The sequence below is a fragment of the Tympanuchus pallidicinctus genome, unplaced genomic scaffold, assembly GCF_026119805.1.
Source record: "Tympanuchus pallidicinctus isolate F22 unplaced genomic scaffold, pur_lepc_1.0 scaffold3, whole genome shotgun sequence".
Classification (NCBI taxonomy): domain Eukaryota; kingdom Metazoa; phylum Chordata; class Aves; order Galliformes; family Phasianidae; genus Tympanuchus; species Tympanuchus pallidicinctus.
Window position 1 is genome coordinate 6,293,456 of NW_026294747.1, and position 16,745 is coordinate 6,310,200.

General features: G+C 35.7%; 1 protein-coding gene across 1 annotated transcript in view; it reads right to left on the reverse strand.

Annotated features, from left to right (window-relative positions):
• LOC128086869 (leucine zipper protein 2-like) overlaps positions 1-16,745 on the reverse strand; it is a 152,374-nt gene that overhangs the window by 17,336 nt on the left and 118,293 nt on the right. Inside the window, exons 8-9 of the mRNA XM_052695861.1 lie at positions 10,113-10,187; positions 6,525-6,689 (exon numbers count right to left, since the gene is read on the reverse strand). Coding sequence (XP_052551821.1) covers positions 6,525-6,689; positions 10,113-10,187 — 240 coding nt within the window. The remainder of the gene's footprint in view (positions 1-6,524; positions 6,690-10,112; positions 10,188-16,745) is intronic.

The window sequence follows — 16,745 nt, forward strand, 5'->3', positions numbered from 1 at the left end:
GAGAGTCACAAGATAAGGCAATGTGTTACTATCTTTCTGCTAAATGCAACTTGGAATAAAATTATAAGCACTATATTTTCTCCCAATCACTGTAACTCACTGTAACTAGGAGAGAACAATAATTAAAAATATGTTTAAAAAAGATCATGGCTTGATATGAGAGATGAGTAGCATAGGACAGTAACACCTGGAATGCCATCAAGAGATCTCCTCTTTCTCCCTTCTGATAGGGAAAAGAAAAAACAGGTTTGTCCATAAACTTGTTAAAGCTTGCAGTAGGCCTAAGGCACTAGGGTCTGGTACCTGTAACAAGTTAGGGAGAGGTCAGAAAGCTGATCTATGAAATGTGGAGAATGAGAAAGATCACGCCACTAAAACTTAAATGATAATGTTTATAATGACATTATTACATGAGAATGATGTTGTTCTGGGATATGGAGTAAGAGTTGCCAGGTGCTATTATTTTTTCCCCTCCACTTTCCCTTGACTACACTTAGTTAAAAAAAAAAAAAAAATCTAAAACTAATACAGTGTCAAGATATTGTGCTAATAATGAAAACTTATTTAAAGTAAGCAGTAAAATCAAAGAGCTTCAGCTTTCAGTTTAATGATGTCCGGTATTAAATGTTTTCCAGCATATAATAAAATTTTATTAAAAATCAGTCACTGAGAAAGGCCTGAGCAAATAACAAAATCATATTCAATGTGAGGTAAATTCAAGAAATAAAAGATACAAGAAAGGGTTGCCATGTTCTTATGAACCATTATTAATGAAAAAGTAATACAAGTTGGCATCCAGTTGATCCTAAAGATAATGAAAGTCTATAAGCCAAAAGACAGACATAGAAAGCAGAACAGGAAAGACTTTCTTGAAAGAATAGGTCATGCTAGTCATGCTCTTTTAATTACAGTTTTTCATTTTTTTCAAGACAAATTTCTTCATACGTTAGACTTGCAGATACTCAGTACTTGGGATTTCTATGGCAAGTACCTTCGGAGGACACAAGTATTACTCACTGCTTTGAAATCAAAATCTGTAACAGTGGAAGGTGTCATTTTTCAACACTATTTTATTCTCATAGTGATCACGTGTGAGGAAAGAGTTATATTATGTCATTACTGCATATTATAAACATGGCTTCCTCTGCATTTAGTAATTGCTTATTTTAATTACTGTTTCCCAATCTCAATGCCAAATGCAACCAACAGCAGGCCACTGAAACTGCACATGCCAGTAATATCTCATTAACTTCTACCTGTTATTTGGTCCCTAGAGACAGGGGTAATACTGACTAAATTGGGAATGCTTCCAGACACAATGTCATAATGATCCTTCCAAACCATGCTGTTCTATGATTCTATGAATGTCAGTTTGAAATTTACTGCCTGGAGAAAAATAACTGCCAAGTTATGTTTTCAGCATTGTAACAACCAAGGCCACCCTGAATAAAAATAATCAGATGCATTAGAGAATCTTTTAGAGTCTTAACCTTTCTTACGATGATGAAAATAAATTCATAGCTGTATTATTGTTGTTTCATATTCTTGAGCAATGAATATGCAAGTTTGTTTTTTTTTCAAGGTCTGAACCTTCATTTAAACTGGAATATCATGATAAACGAACAGATTGGTAATAGCTTTAATTTCAGAAAACAGACTACTTTCTTGTGTAATTTGTTCTCATTTAACTTCATAGAATCATAGAATCTCAAGGTTGCAAAGAACCTAAAAGATCATTTAGTCCACCCATTACCATTGCTACCACAAGCTAGTAAACCATATCTTGTAGCTCCTCATCCAGGAGAATACAGTTTCTTTCTTGACCTACAGCAAAATATATTATATTTCCATATTCAGCTGGCTAATTTTTCATGAATCTGAAGGTATTATATCAGTTTTCTAGGCTGTAATATATAGTAATTTAAAATGACTAAAAAATTTTCTGTTCTGTCTTCAAAAACATGGGCTGGACCCAACTTACACATTCCTAATCCATCTTTATTCTTTCAAAATATTTCTGCATTTGAAGAAATGTAAGCATGTAATCATAAGTTCTTTCTACATTTCTAGTCAGTTATCATTATATAGTATTATCAATGATATGATATGAGATTTTTCTATAACTGGTATTCAGTACAAATATTTAACTACTTATTATTTCATAGAGAATCATTCTATCAATCGTTTCTACCTTTGTAGAATGAAATAAGTCCTATAGCCTAATAAATATTGTGATTTCACAAATAGATCATTTCTAGATTAAAAAAATGACATCCACAAATACAAAAACTCAACAACTACAAAAAACAAAAAAAAACAAACACCAATACAACCAGCAACAGAACAAAGAAACAATTACCAAAAAAATCCCTCACAAAGGAAAATCTAAAACCCAGATAAAATTTGTAAAGAAGCACAGGCAGTAACATCATCTTCTGCTTTCAGTAACCTTGCTCAGTATTTGCAGTAGAGGCTCAGTATCTATGCTCTCAAACTAACAGTAAGCTTATGTTTAACCTGAATACTAAGACATACTAACACAATAAATCATGTTCTTGAGTTACTACATGACCATTCCAAAATGCTTTTCAGAGTGACCACATTTTCAGACCTGTACCTTCTCTGAAGAGTTTCACAAGCTCTCATTCCTTTGCACCCCACAAGAACACTTCTGTGGGCTTAATACTGATATAACATTACCTGATCTCATTTTGATTGGGCATGATTATTTCTAGATGAAAGAAAGATGGGCCACCACACTTCCTACTTTTCTGGATTTTTTACATTGATCAGTGTATACTGGTACCTATAATAGTCACAGCAATAGAAGCAGAGGCAACAGCTCTTGCAGCAGTTACTACCAGGAAAATGTAACTTGTAGATTTTTAAATCTATTCAAAATATATTCACAAATGCAACATCGGAATGATAGTTCCCCTACATTTCTACAGAAGGGCAGTTCTCATTCTTCAGTCTGTTTCCTCTATCAGAACTTGGACACACATGGTGTTTGTTGGTGGTCTTTCATTCCAGCCATGTGCAGTAGGGGACTAGGGGGCTGTTATTTTCTTCTTCACAGTTTGAAATTCTTGGCTATTTTTACTCCTAGAACACTGCAGTCCACAAAACACACAAAACCACAGGGCATTTATGAAGGAATTTATGTGGGGAATATGTAAAACAATGTTAGACAAAAACACCCTAGAGCAAACTAGTTGCCATTATTCCGCTATTCTTTTAATTGCACTGCCCATTATTTATGTATTCAACCCTGCTACTGCAAATAGAAGCTGTTTTTCTGCTTCATTTTCATTAATATTCTGAATGACTCAAGCTCATTTTTTCTTTGCATTTAGGGCACAGGTCTTTGCATTTAGGGCACAGGTATATTTACACTGCACAGCCAAAGAGCCAAAGATATTTGAATGATAGCCATCATTATAAAAAATGTATTAATTTAAGTGTAATGCTACCCTTTTCCAGAAAGGAAAATTAGAACAAATTGAGTAAGAAAGCATTCCACCTAGTGAATCCATATACTTGAAAACACATCTAAAACATCAGAGTTGTTCCATATGCCAAGCTACAGTTAGTACAGAAGAGGCCTCAATTGGATGTCAATACCAGTACTCTGATTCACAGATGATCCCAACCCATGTTCCCCACAGCAGGTAGCCTAGTTGATTTTCATACATTAATGATAATCTACCTAGATGTACCTAAATGGCTGTAAAGCTTTGAGTCCTTAGGCGGTCATCTAGAGATCAGAAATCTTCCTTTCAAAGATTTCTAGCCCTCTTCCTTCTCCCCAGTGTGTCACAGGGATGACACAAGACAGTTGCAGCTGCAGCTGTTGCATTTGGCAACTCCAAACTCACTTGGGAGCATTCTCCACTTCCAGGAGACAGAAAGTTACTAGCTGGGACATTATGGTGTGAAAAGAAACTATGGAATACAAAGAATTGTCAACAATCTAGAAAGATCAAGACCTCATAGTTCAGGATTAATGACCACCTTTCTTAGTTTTTTCCTTTGTGGGGTTTCCTTTGAGATGTTAGTGTCAATGAATTCGCATGCAGACAGCCTTTGGGAACTGCTTTCACGAGTGAAATCTGTGTTATGATGGCTACAGGATAGGTAAAATGGGTTTTGTCTGAAATATTAGTGCCTTCTCTCTATATTTTTGTAAATCGTACATGGTAAGGTGTAGCAAAATGCACTACTATTAATCAATTCAAGGGAACTAAACTTTTGATTTTAGTGATTTATGTGCATTTATGCACTAATTTTTGAATCTCTATGCGTTTATCTTACAGTCTCTTGAAAGAAAAAAAAGACACTTTAGCAAATCAAATCTTTATTATGAACCTTCGCAAGAAATTTGGAAATTTATTTTCCTAATTATCCTTTCTGCATCATGTTCTTATCTTAAACATCTTCTCTAGCAAGCACTCATTTTGTGATTTCCAGCTCTCAATACAAAAATACAACCTTCTTATTGCCACTGTTTTTAGTGAGAAGTGCCCCAACCTCACAGATGATTGCATATCTAAGTAATGCAGATGTCATACACTTCCATGGATTTAAAATAAATGTGACTATTTTAGAATAAACTTCTTATGTAGGATGAGAATATCTTAGAAGGTATTTACCAGACAACTGATAATTTCTTTCCTCAAAGTTCAACTGCATCTCAGTTACGAGATGCTCATATGAATTTCTCATTTTCACGTAGGAAAAATAATCAAACACAATTACACTTACCAGAATACGAGCCTGGTATATTAAAATATTTATGCAAATGTGATAGAGAAAGAACACTGTCTGTAGTTAGAACAATGTAGTTAGATTGACTTAGTCTGCAAGATTAAAAAAAAAAAACAACAAGGAAAAGATACATGAGAATGGATATTATTCTTTTAAAAAAAATAAGAAAAATGCCTTCCATAATAAGGCTTGAATGCAGACATTCTGGACTGGCTATGCTGACTTGACAACCTATTTTACAGTAGCAGATTTCAGTGGTTTTATAATCACAGATAATGCACAGATTTATAATAATGAGGTGTCAGTGTGAGGAATAGCAGGACTCAGAACCATCATTTTTGCAGATGTTTTCATGGCATATGCCATGTGCAGAGAAATGTGAACAATGTCTATTAAAGCGGGAGCATAAGTTATTCAAGCACTCTTGTGATACAAAGAACTCAGACTGCTACATAGAAATATTGCTATATTTAATAAACTGGAACATTAAACACAAAATCAATTTGATTATTGACTGGAAAAAGAATGGAGATAATTTTGTTTTTCAATCAAATGTCATAAATTCTGTTCCAAACTCTACGTGTATTCCTTTGCTGTGCCAGGGACTACATGCTCCTGAAATCTCAGTCTGCATATCCTTGAGTCCATCCTTCTTCAGAATGGAGAACCAGTTGTTTTAATCTAAGTGAGGTCTAATATCCTCATGGGCTGTTACTAAATAATAAGCTGGTTTCTTTCTGGAGGTAATGGTTTACGAAGTGAAGACTTCTCACTTTGAAATAGTTAAGGAACCTACAATCAATATGGTAAGAGAAGCAACATGAGATCCAGCTTTATAATCATATTCAACTTTCTGACATTACATTTCAGTTTTAATTACATAGAGAAAGATTCCTGATTTTTGGCTTCAATCTCTGTACTAATGGTGCATATCAACAGCTACTATAAAAAATTACAAACTGACTATGAGTTGGCAATCTCTTTTTATATTTCACGAAAGAGTTGTAGAATTTAAGGGAAAAATGAAACAAATGCTCCACCATCCTGCTGTAAAATTTTCTTCCTTAGACTCAGTCTAAATGTACTGAATCACATGAATAGATGAGCAAAATGCAACCCTGGAGATGGAAATTATCTGAATATCCGTCTATCACTGTATATCTCAACTGTGATAAAATGCTTTCACTTATAGAATCAGAATGCTTTAGAAACCAGTTCTTTAATCATATTTACTCCTGAACTGTTGTTCCTATTTCCTGGATGTATTCTGCAAATCAAATATTCCCTGGCCTATTATTGCAGCCCTTTCGCCAAATTCTGTTTGAACATACCAACCTGCTTTACTCTTCTATATTGGCTTTGTCATGGCTTTTTTTGTGAAAAACAAAAAGTGCCTCACTGTTCAGTGCTGTAGTACCACAAACACGTTATCAGTGCCTGGCAGGTAAATAATCCCATGAATTTCCATTCTTGCTTGTTTTAGATGTAAATCCATCTTCCTTGTAGATTTGTTATGCAGACACAGCTCATTTAGCAAGCAATAGATGGAATTTTGCTTCTCAGCAAATAAAAGTACTCATTTCCCAACACTGTGAAACTTTACTGATACCAAAATTTGGCTTAGAATTATTAGAATTGGCTTAAAATTCATCCTAATCTTGCAATGAATTTTGAATCCTTCTTAGTTCCAGTTTGATGCTCTTACAGGACAAACTCTCACAGATACTTGAAAAAAAAGAGTGAGGGAGATACAATACCTTGGTGCTTATTACTGGAAATTGAACTTTTGAGCCCTCTGTAGCTGAGGATGTCAGCTTCTCTGTTGGTTTTGAAGGGATTCGATGCATAGCAGTAGGTTGATTGCGCAGAACGGAGGACAGGCAAAACTTCACAGTGTCCTTGAGAGCTTTCAGCTGTGAATCCTGGGGAAAACAAGAAAACATCACTTCTCTGAGATGTGTAATTATGAATGGAGCGACTTGCTTTATCTTTTTGTATTAAGGCTAACATTTACAAATAACAGCTGCTATTTCTTTCCATTACTACTAGCAGAATTATGTGTTTTTTATATTAAGTTACTGTGCACTATACACCAAAATATCTAAAAAGGTCTTGCATTGTTCCCTTTTATCTCTGAATTTTATCTATATTGGTTATTGCAAATACTTACTGAATTCTATTTTATCATTAAAGGAACAAATATACTACCTACCAAATCTCATCATGTCCAGATTTTTACATATAATATTTAGTAGAGAGAAGTAGACACTTGCAAGTACAGCAAAGACATAGACTATGCATGGAATTTTGCCTATAATGTTCAGGTTAATTAGTATTTTTCTACATTATAAAGACTGATTTTAATCCCACAGAAGGATAACTACACTCATGTATATACATGTGCCTATTATGCTTTTGTGCTGTATAGCAGGACTTCCCACCTGTTAAGGCTGTGATTTGTCCACATCCATTACTGTACTTTAAGCCAATCTACACCTTTTAATTGGTGAATTGTTCTCATAATTACATGATAGTGTCTGTAGCTTGAGCCATAATACTGCTGTTTTACTCATAAATAAAGAGGTACTCCTGAAAGCAGCAGTCTGACACTGAACAAAGTTGAGGCAATAAGAGCAGTGAGATAACTACTCACTGAGGAGGTCCCATTTTAAAATCTTTGTTCAATCACTGCAAGTCGTTTGGAGAATCAAATATTATTTATTGCCTTCATCACACTTGTCTCAGGGGGAGTTAAACAGCATTTGGCCTTAAAAAAAATCTTGCTTTTGTTCTTGGTATTAAAAATCTACCTATAAACACATAATACAACCACACATTTCGGCCTTTAAAGATTTTTTTGAAGGACTCTGAGGCATATCATGACTAAAGCTGATGGGAAATACATGCATATGTAAAATAGTGCATGCTACATTTTTCAAATATTATGTATACAACGTTAAAAATATTTCACAAATATGAATCATGAAGAATGAGATACGATACACAAAAGCTTGTTTTAGTTTACTTGCTAAATAAGTATTGTTAGATCCTATGTTTTATGTCAGATAAACCTCCACTAAATTCGAATAGGGAATGTATCTTATAATTGAGAGGCTCTGAGAAAAATCAGCAAACATTTAGTAGGGAGTACTTCCCTACTACTGTTATAGGGAAGCTTTTATAAAAAAGGCTCTTCCAGAATCTTCCAGAGATAAGTAGACTCTTGACCCCAGGAAGAAGTTAAGGTAGAGGTGCTGGTCCTCAGAAATTTATCTCCAGATAATTTCCTCCAGATAATTACTTATCCTTTCACCCCCCTCTCCTGTCCTTCAATGCTTGCTTTGCTATGGCTACGGCCAGTCATAAATACTGTCAAGATGATATGCATGTCTTTATGTTTTCCTCCTTATACTTTTGAGACGAGACAGAGTTGGACTTAGTATAGAACAAATGGGGCTGTAGCAAAACAAAAAATGTCAGGCTTCTCAGGATCCCATCATGGGAGTTAGAAAAACACTGCAGTGCGAATACACAAATGTGAGACATTAAATCTTCTGTCTGCACAAACAATACTTACAGCAAATATTAAAAACAGAAGTTTCATACCCTCCCAAAAGTACAATACAGTTCTATGCCAATTTATAGTCACATTTTGAGACTCGATTACTCAATTAATCTTTTCCAGTACAGCTCATGTTCTGAAAAAACACTGTTCTGTCTACATCAACCCCATTCCTACTGAACATGCTAACTTCGTCAATGTCTTCACTGCACTGATCTCCAACTGTTTTTAGTTCACAGAGAAAAATTCTTTACTAGGGCAGAAAAGGTATTTGAAAACTTAAATGATCTTACTATTCTGCAGTGAGAATAAGCATGGGCACTGCATCTCAAAGAGCTTTTTCACAATTCCACATTTATGAGCTTTGCACTTTTCATTCTCTATTTCCATGCCTCTTTCTCATCACAGAATCATAAACCTTGGAAAAGACCAGTAAGATTATTGAGTTCAACCTTCAACTCATTCCATCACCACCATGCCCCCTAAACCAAATGAACTATTGATGCCATCCATGGATTTTCTCAACGGTAATTTACCAGAAGATGATGCCAGTCCTCTGGAAAAAACCTGAAGAATTATAACCTAGCATAAATTAAAATTCCATAATGTTTACTAGGAAAGAAACACAGGGTCAGAGAAGTCAGTTGAGCATGCTGCAAGCCCCCATTTAATTTGCAGACTGGTTTACTACTCATTAGAAATTCCTGATGTCAAATGCTTTTTGCTTTCTCCTTCACAGCTGTCCACGTTATAATGAAAGGGTACATTTAGAAGACTTTTTTGCCAAGTATTCTCCCCTTGTCATTGCACTAGACAGCAACTGGCACCAGTGAGAGAGCATGCCTGTGAGTGTGTACGCATGTGCAAAGTGAACACGATTACCCAATTAATATGAGGAGCAGGTCACTTGAATGTACTTGCAAGAAACAACTACTACATGGCCAGCAATCCACACAGGTTTGGATAATGCTTCTGTGATTACTGTTTAAGTTGAAGAAATTTTGGAGGTAAATCCTCAGTTACTGTGGTACTGACAACCAGAAAAATACTTTAGTGAAAAGGGAATAGTTCTTTAGAAGCCTCTGAGACCTTTTCAACCTGATTTTTCTCTTCTGTCATGGTTTTAAGCTCAAGTCCTGGGTACCTGCCCAGAAGAGAAGAACTACATTCCCCAGGGGATTTTGCAGCCACGGAGAGGAGATATAACTCCTGGCAAGGTCACCTGATGCACTCTTTTTCGTCTGCTCTTCATTGTGGGTGCTGCCCGTCTCCCTGCTGCTCAATTGGACTGTGTGTCTCAGCTTTATGGTGAGATATCCACCTTTCGGACATTCTCTCTCTCTCTCTCTCTCTCTCTCTCTCTCTCTCATTATATTTGATTTATTAGCTTCAATTCTAATTATATTGTATTATAGTGTGTTATCTTGCATTCCGATACTGTATTTAGTAAATTAGTTTGTTTCTCCTCAGATCGTTGCCGCTGTTTTTAATTATTTTGGGGTCTCCTGTATCTTTTTATTTTCCTGGAGGCGTGGATCCGCAGATCCCTCCATCCCACTGGTCACGGAACTGGGCCAAGCCAGCCCATAAACAGTTGACATCTTCTTAAAAAATCTGCAGCTTTATTTAACATCACACAACATGATTATTTCCACTGACTTAAGCCGAGTGTATGCTGTTAAACACATACCTAAACTTCTGCAATATTTTCACTTGTTTTTGTCAAGCTATGTACAAACATTCACAGCTAATAAACACGCTTGCATCATGTCACACTTCTTACCTTGTCAAGGGCTGCCTTTTCCAATTCATCTTTTGCAGCTGCTAGTTTCTGTTCCAGATCTGTTAGCCGTTGTGCCTGTGGGAATAAAGAAGAAAAAGCAAATGTAATCTTGGCTTTTTAATATATTAAAATTTATTAATATTTAATAAAATTTTAAAAAATTACATTGTAACTTTTCATCCCATAATTTTTCACGCATCACATGAGAGGAAAAATGTAAACTTCATGGGTAATATACATAATTTGATTCAGAAATGATTGCCAAAAGACAAAAGGATACTATTTTCCCCAAAGAAAATGTGTATTTTTATGTATGAACTTGAGTCTGCACCATTTGTATGAACGCAAGTTTACTTTTTAATTTCTGTGCCAGAAGAAAAGTAATTCCATGCATGTACTTACAACTGTGCCACAGTATTATTCTGAAAAAATAATGTTCAAAGATTTAATTTGTTCATTTATCTCACTTCTTTTTCTAATTAAGCACACAATTTTGTTATTTTAAACAAGATATTAAAATCCATGTAGGCATAGAACAGAGAAATCACCATCAAACATTCATAGACATTGAGCCCCTTATGAGATGTCACTGCCTGCTAGTACACAAAAGGTTAGCTCCAAATTTGTTTCTCCACCTTCTTCCTTTGAGATGCAAAAGGAACATTCACAGGAATAGTGAGTGAGTTATGCAGCTATATAGTGAAAAAGCATTTGGGGAGCTCTGGATTCAAAGTCATCACACCCAGTGTGGGATGACTGATGCCTTTTACACAGCACAATACTATTTGCCTGCAGGGTCCTTTGGGAGGAGAGATCTCAAGAGATGATGCCTGCCAGCATTAGGCATAGGTTGCACTGTCTGACCAAATGACGAAAGCCTGCCATTCGTATTTCCCTGACTACATGAAGAACCACTTAGTCACATTTTAGAACAGGATCAGACCTCAATCTGGGAATTAATCAGAGCCACAGTTTTGTTACTAAGAAACCTGTATGGTTACACCATATTGCCTTCAAACAAAAGTCAACCTCTTGCTCAGATGCAGGGAAGTCCCTTGTGAATGAGTTCTGTAATTTCTATTGCATCACATTTCTTTGAGCTGCCACACACACAAAAAAGAATGGACCACTGGTTTAGCTCATCAGCACGCAACACAGCAGCCAATATAGAAGAATTTACTGATTTCACTTGATTTTGCATAGTTTGCCTTGACTTATCACATAAGAGGAAAACACTTAATTTTTCATATCATTAACATTTTGATTCTTGGTACTTACGAAAATATTTTTTCCCTAGTTATACAAATTTCAATTTCACAGAAAGAGAAACAACATTTGAAAAACAGTATGTATAATTAAATAATTTCAATTTCCATTAAAAAGAAAATTGTGCAAAATACAATTTTCATAGTAGATGAGAGGCCAGCATGGCATCTCTGACGGTGTGCATCACAAATGGTTTAGAATTACATAGAGGATGACGGATTGTCACTTGGTCAGTCAACTTTTCCATTCAGCACCGTCTCTGAAACATCAGAAGATACAAATTTCAGGGTGTTTGGTTTTCTTAGACATGAATTATTAGGTAGCTGGAAATCTAGGTAGCCGATACGAAGAAGGTACCAGGAGCTACAGGGAAGAAGCTACTGCTTCTTTCTTGTCACAGCAATGTATGGTGACATTATTCTTGGTGAAAATGCAGTCATATCAAAATAAAATTTGTGGGAAAGTATTTCATTTATTTAATGGGTGCCTGCCATTAGAAAGAATGAAGTAACCTTACACAGACTGAAAACACTACTCACATTAAGCAAAAGATTTTTTGTTTGTGGAGGAAAGGACAAAGGTATGTATTAATACTCTTCCCATGGGCATCATTTATCAAATCTTATTATTTTTTTGTGATATCACAGTATCTGACTGAATGGTCTTTATCTGCATTTTTCAATTTTGTTTGTTTCATTTCACAGATTACTGAATCAAAACGCCATTGATACAGTGGAAATGAAGTGACAATAAAATTCTGGCATTAAAAATGTTTCTTTTCTGGAATGCTCACTTAAAAGTAGTGATGTCTATTTACATCTCGATCCCTGAACTGCAGAATGATCAAATTTTTTTCTGATTTTTTTTCTTTTTTCTTTTTTTTCTTTTTTTTTTTTGCCTGTGAAGCCTGAATTCTTACTGCAATTTTCAGTAAAAATATTTTGAAGGAGCCTGTTCAATCATTGTGGCCTAGGCCCTTCATAAGGAACAAGTGCAAAATACAAGGCCAGTTTTCATAAAGAGGTAAAAATTTTTGCAAAGCTTGGTCTGGGAAAACTTAAAACTATCTTTTCCCTTGGGCATTCTTGTAGAATATTCAATGGCTACATCAGGTCTTACTGATAAAACTGAGATAAATTGATTCTTCATCCCCTTCATGCCCCGTCCCTGGAGGTGTTCCAGGCCAGGTTGGATGGGGCCCTGGGCAGCCTGGTTTAGCATTAAAAGTGGAGATTTGTGGCCCTGCATATGTCAGGGGGATTGGAGATTCATGATCCTTGAGTGCTCTTCCAACCCTGGCCATACTGTGATTCTGTGATTCTGTGAAAGAATGCGATGAGCAATTACTGTCTGTGAAGCGCATTTTTCCAGATCAAAGGAATGTATTTACACAGTGAATTACATTACAAACAGTGCCCATACTTAAATTCTTCCAGGCATAATATTAAAAAATAAAGAAGAAAAAGGAGAGGACGAATGCGATTTCAAAGAGAGAGAAATCCAAAGTGGTATAAAATGTATTTCTAGCAAATAATTGAGACCAGAGTGAGATTCTACAAATACCAAAACAATATAAAAACAACACCTGTATGTGTTTGGTGTTATGATTTTGGATGTCCAAGAATTTATAACTATAATACCTGTACAATAAGTTTCAGATCAGGTGAGGGACAAAACAGCATGGTTACAAATAATGCACATCAATTAGAAATAGATGTAATATTTTCAACTGCATTTTATTTTACGATAAACCTTAAGTGTTTGAAAAATAAAATTCTAAGTTTACAAATTTTTAATTTATAATTTATTATAGTGTCTAAATAGGACAACTTTTTAATTGGAAATCACTTAACTGGAAGATGGAACAACTGCTTAATTGAATAAATTATCCAGTAAACAGTAGCTTCTATGTTTATTCTGTAAGCATTATTAATATCCTAGAAATGCACAGATTTGCCTTTCAGAATTGTACCGTTTATTGCACAACCGTACTGTTCTCAGAAGATAAATGTAACCGAGAATAGCACTTTTTGGTAGCTACACCATTTAATTACTACTAAACCTTACGTATGACATTTAGGAACACCGAGTTGTATTTCAAGCACTTTTAAACAAGAATAAAAATCAGTTACAAATAGAATTTCTATAGAATCCCACAGATTGTATGTTTTTTTTGATGCTCACTGCTGCCACAATACTTTAATCTCTCATTCCAAAAAGGAAATAAGGCCTTTGTCAGTTTAATTAGTAGAAATTTCACATTACCTTCCCCAGTCCTCATGCTTTTCCTTGACATAAATCCAATTATAATAAAAGCAAAATGGAAGTTTGCTGGGGTGTTATTGAAGTACTTTAGATTTAACTAAAGAAAAATAATTATTTCCCTGCAGAAACAAACTCAGAAAACATACACGCACAGAAGTGACATTACTAGGGATGTTTACGTATGGTCCTCTTTTTAAAAATTCTTTTTTTTTTTTTAATTTTAAACCTCTCTTTTTCCTGATATATACTTACATAAGGTGTACCAATCCTACTATTTAATCTGACCCTTAGGCAGATTGGACTTATTTAACGCTTTATGTGACAATATGTTTAAGCTTTTAAACTCTACTGGGCATATACAAAAGCTTTATTATCCTATTTAGAAAGTGTGAATGTCCTCATCCACTTCAATGTGATGTTGATAGAAAAACTCTGCTTATTTTGGTGAAAGCTGGACCAGGACTGTAAATTAATTAGCAGCTGAATGCTATTCAATGCCTGTTAAATCTAAAGCTGCAACTGCTAGATTTAGTTAAATTCAACTCTCGTACTGGCTATTGAGTAGCCTTGTCACTCAGGAACTCAGATTAGCTGCTTAAGATTGCAATAATGTCTAATGCAAATCCACATTCTTAAGGCTACGTACAGAAACTTTCCTAATAAAAATTATCAATTCATTAGAAAATTCATAACAGTTTTTTAAACTTATAACCACATTGTAAAAAAATCTTGCCAACAACAAGCTAATGCACCTGACTTAGTAATTACTGAGAAAATTCACATTTCATGAACCTGTGTTTTCCCAAACTGCATGAAACTATTAAAAAACAGAACAGTAGAAGACTCGGTTGAATAAAAGACACCAGTAAATGATGGTACAAATACATCATCTGAAGGTGTTCAAGGATAGAATGGATGGGGCTCTGAGCAGCCTGGTCTAGTATTAGATATGAAGATTGGCAGCCCTGCCTGCAGCAGGGTGGTTGGAGCTTGATGATCCTTCAGATCCCTTCGACTCAAGCCATTCTGTGATTCTATGATCATCTAACATCCTTACTAGGAAATATGTAAAGTGATAACACTCCATTTTCTTATATGTCATATATTGTTATATCAAAAAACTTCCTGTGTGTGCAAATAACATTGGAAATATTTTTTCAACATTTCCTGGACCCTTAGTCTGCTACCACATAGCCAACATTAACACATTTTTAATAATTCTAACATTACTGAAAAAAATATATACAAATAACTAAAATAAGGCATTTGAAATAGAAAATATGTAATAGCAAAATATATGTTTAACAGTGAAAACTTCATAAGGAAAAGCAACAATCTAGATAAGACTTTCTAAATACACTTTTCTGAGCCTTGCAAGTAACACTATACTGCTACTCAGGAGAACAATAATTAAAAAAAAAAAAAAATAATAAAATCCACCACCACCAAAACTCAACTAGTCAGTGTTTTTTGCCCTACTTCAAAAGGAATCAAATTAAAACAAACTAAAAAAAAAAAATAAAAAAAAAAATCTTGCACTTCATGAAAGCAAGTATTTAATCTACAATGATAGAAGACACCAAAATATCCTTATGATAGCTGTCCTATCTCAACCAGATAGTTATCTCAAAAATAATCAATCTTTTCATCTATCAGTTACCAAGAAAACATATCAGCCAGGTATTTATGCAACAGAGGTAATATGCTTCACAAGAATCACAGAATCACAGAATGGCTGGAAGTGACCTCAAGGATCATGAATCCCTAACCCCCCTGCCACATGCAGGGCCACCAACCTGCAATTTAATGCTAAACCAGGCTGCCCAGGGCCCCATCCAACCTGGCCTTGAACACTTCCAAGGACGGGGCATCCACAACCTTTCTGGGCAGCCTGTTCCAGTACCTCGCCACTCTCTGGGTAAAGAATTTCCCTCTGATGTTCGACCTAAATCTCCCCTCCCTCAACTTAAAACCATTTCTCCTCGTCCTACACATATCAACCCTTTCAAAGAGTTGATTCCCCTCCCCTCTGTAGGCTCCCTTTAGGTATTGAAAGGCTGCAATGAGGTCACCCCGCAGCCTTCTTTTCTCCAGGCTAAACAAGCCCAGCTCCCTCAGCCTGTCCTCATAGGGGAGGTGCTCCAGTCCCTTGATCATCCTAGTGGCCCTCCTCTGGACCCTCTCCTACAGCTCCCTGTCTTTTTTGTACTGTGGGCTTCACGCTTGGACTCAGTATTCCAGATGGGGCCTAACAAGAGCAAAGTAGAGGGGGACAATCACCTCCCTGTCCCTGCTGGCCACCCCTCTTTTGATGGACTCCAGGATTCCATTTGCCCTCCAAGCCGCAAGAGCACAGTGTTGGCTCATATTAAGTTTTTCATCTATCAGGACCCTCAGGTCATTCTCCACAGGGCTGCTTTCAAGGAACGCTCCTTCTAGCCTGTATGGATGCCTAGAATTCCTCCAGCCCAAGTGCAAAACTTTACACTTTGCTGTGTTGAACTTCATCAGGTTCAACCGGGCCCATCTTTCTAGCCTCTTGAGGCCCCCCTGAAAAAAATCAAGTTACCAAGTGTAATTTTATTGTCTCAGAAAATTAAAATATTAAAAAATCCAATTCAATAATGATTTGCCTTAAAGTCTTGTCCTACATCCAATAAGAAGACAGATCTAATTGCAAATATTTGATAAACTGAAAAATAAAATTTTATGTTCAAGAGTGGTAACATCCACTAGAAATACTCACATCACTATAAAAAAAAAAAAATCCTTCAGTGAATAATCAACAGAAGCATTATAATTAAAGTATAAGCCTCATCACTTGGAAAAAAAAAACAAACAAAAACTAGCAACTCCAAAGACTGAAATACAGTATGCAGCAAGAGCAACAGAGATCCTGAACCACATAGTTTTACTTCAGCACTTAGTCTAGCTCTGTATTAGTCCAACTACTACAGAGAAGAAGTATCTCAAGGAAGACCCCACAGCCTCGCACCTTCCACCTCTCCCTCTACATGTTATCCTATAGAGCTCTTCACAGCCCAACACATCAGTCATCTAAGTGGCAAAACAGAAGAACAACCTGGTCGCAAAATTCATGCT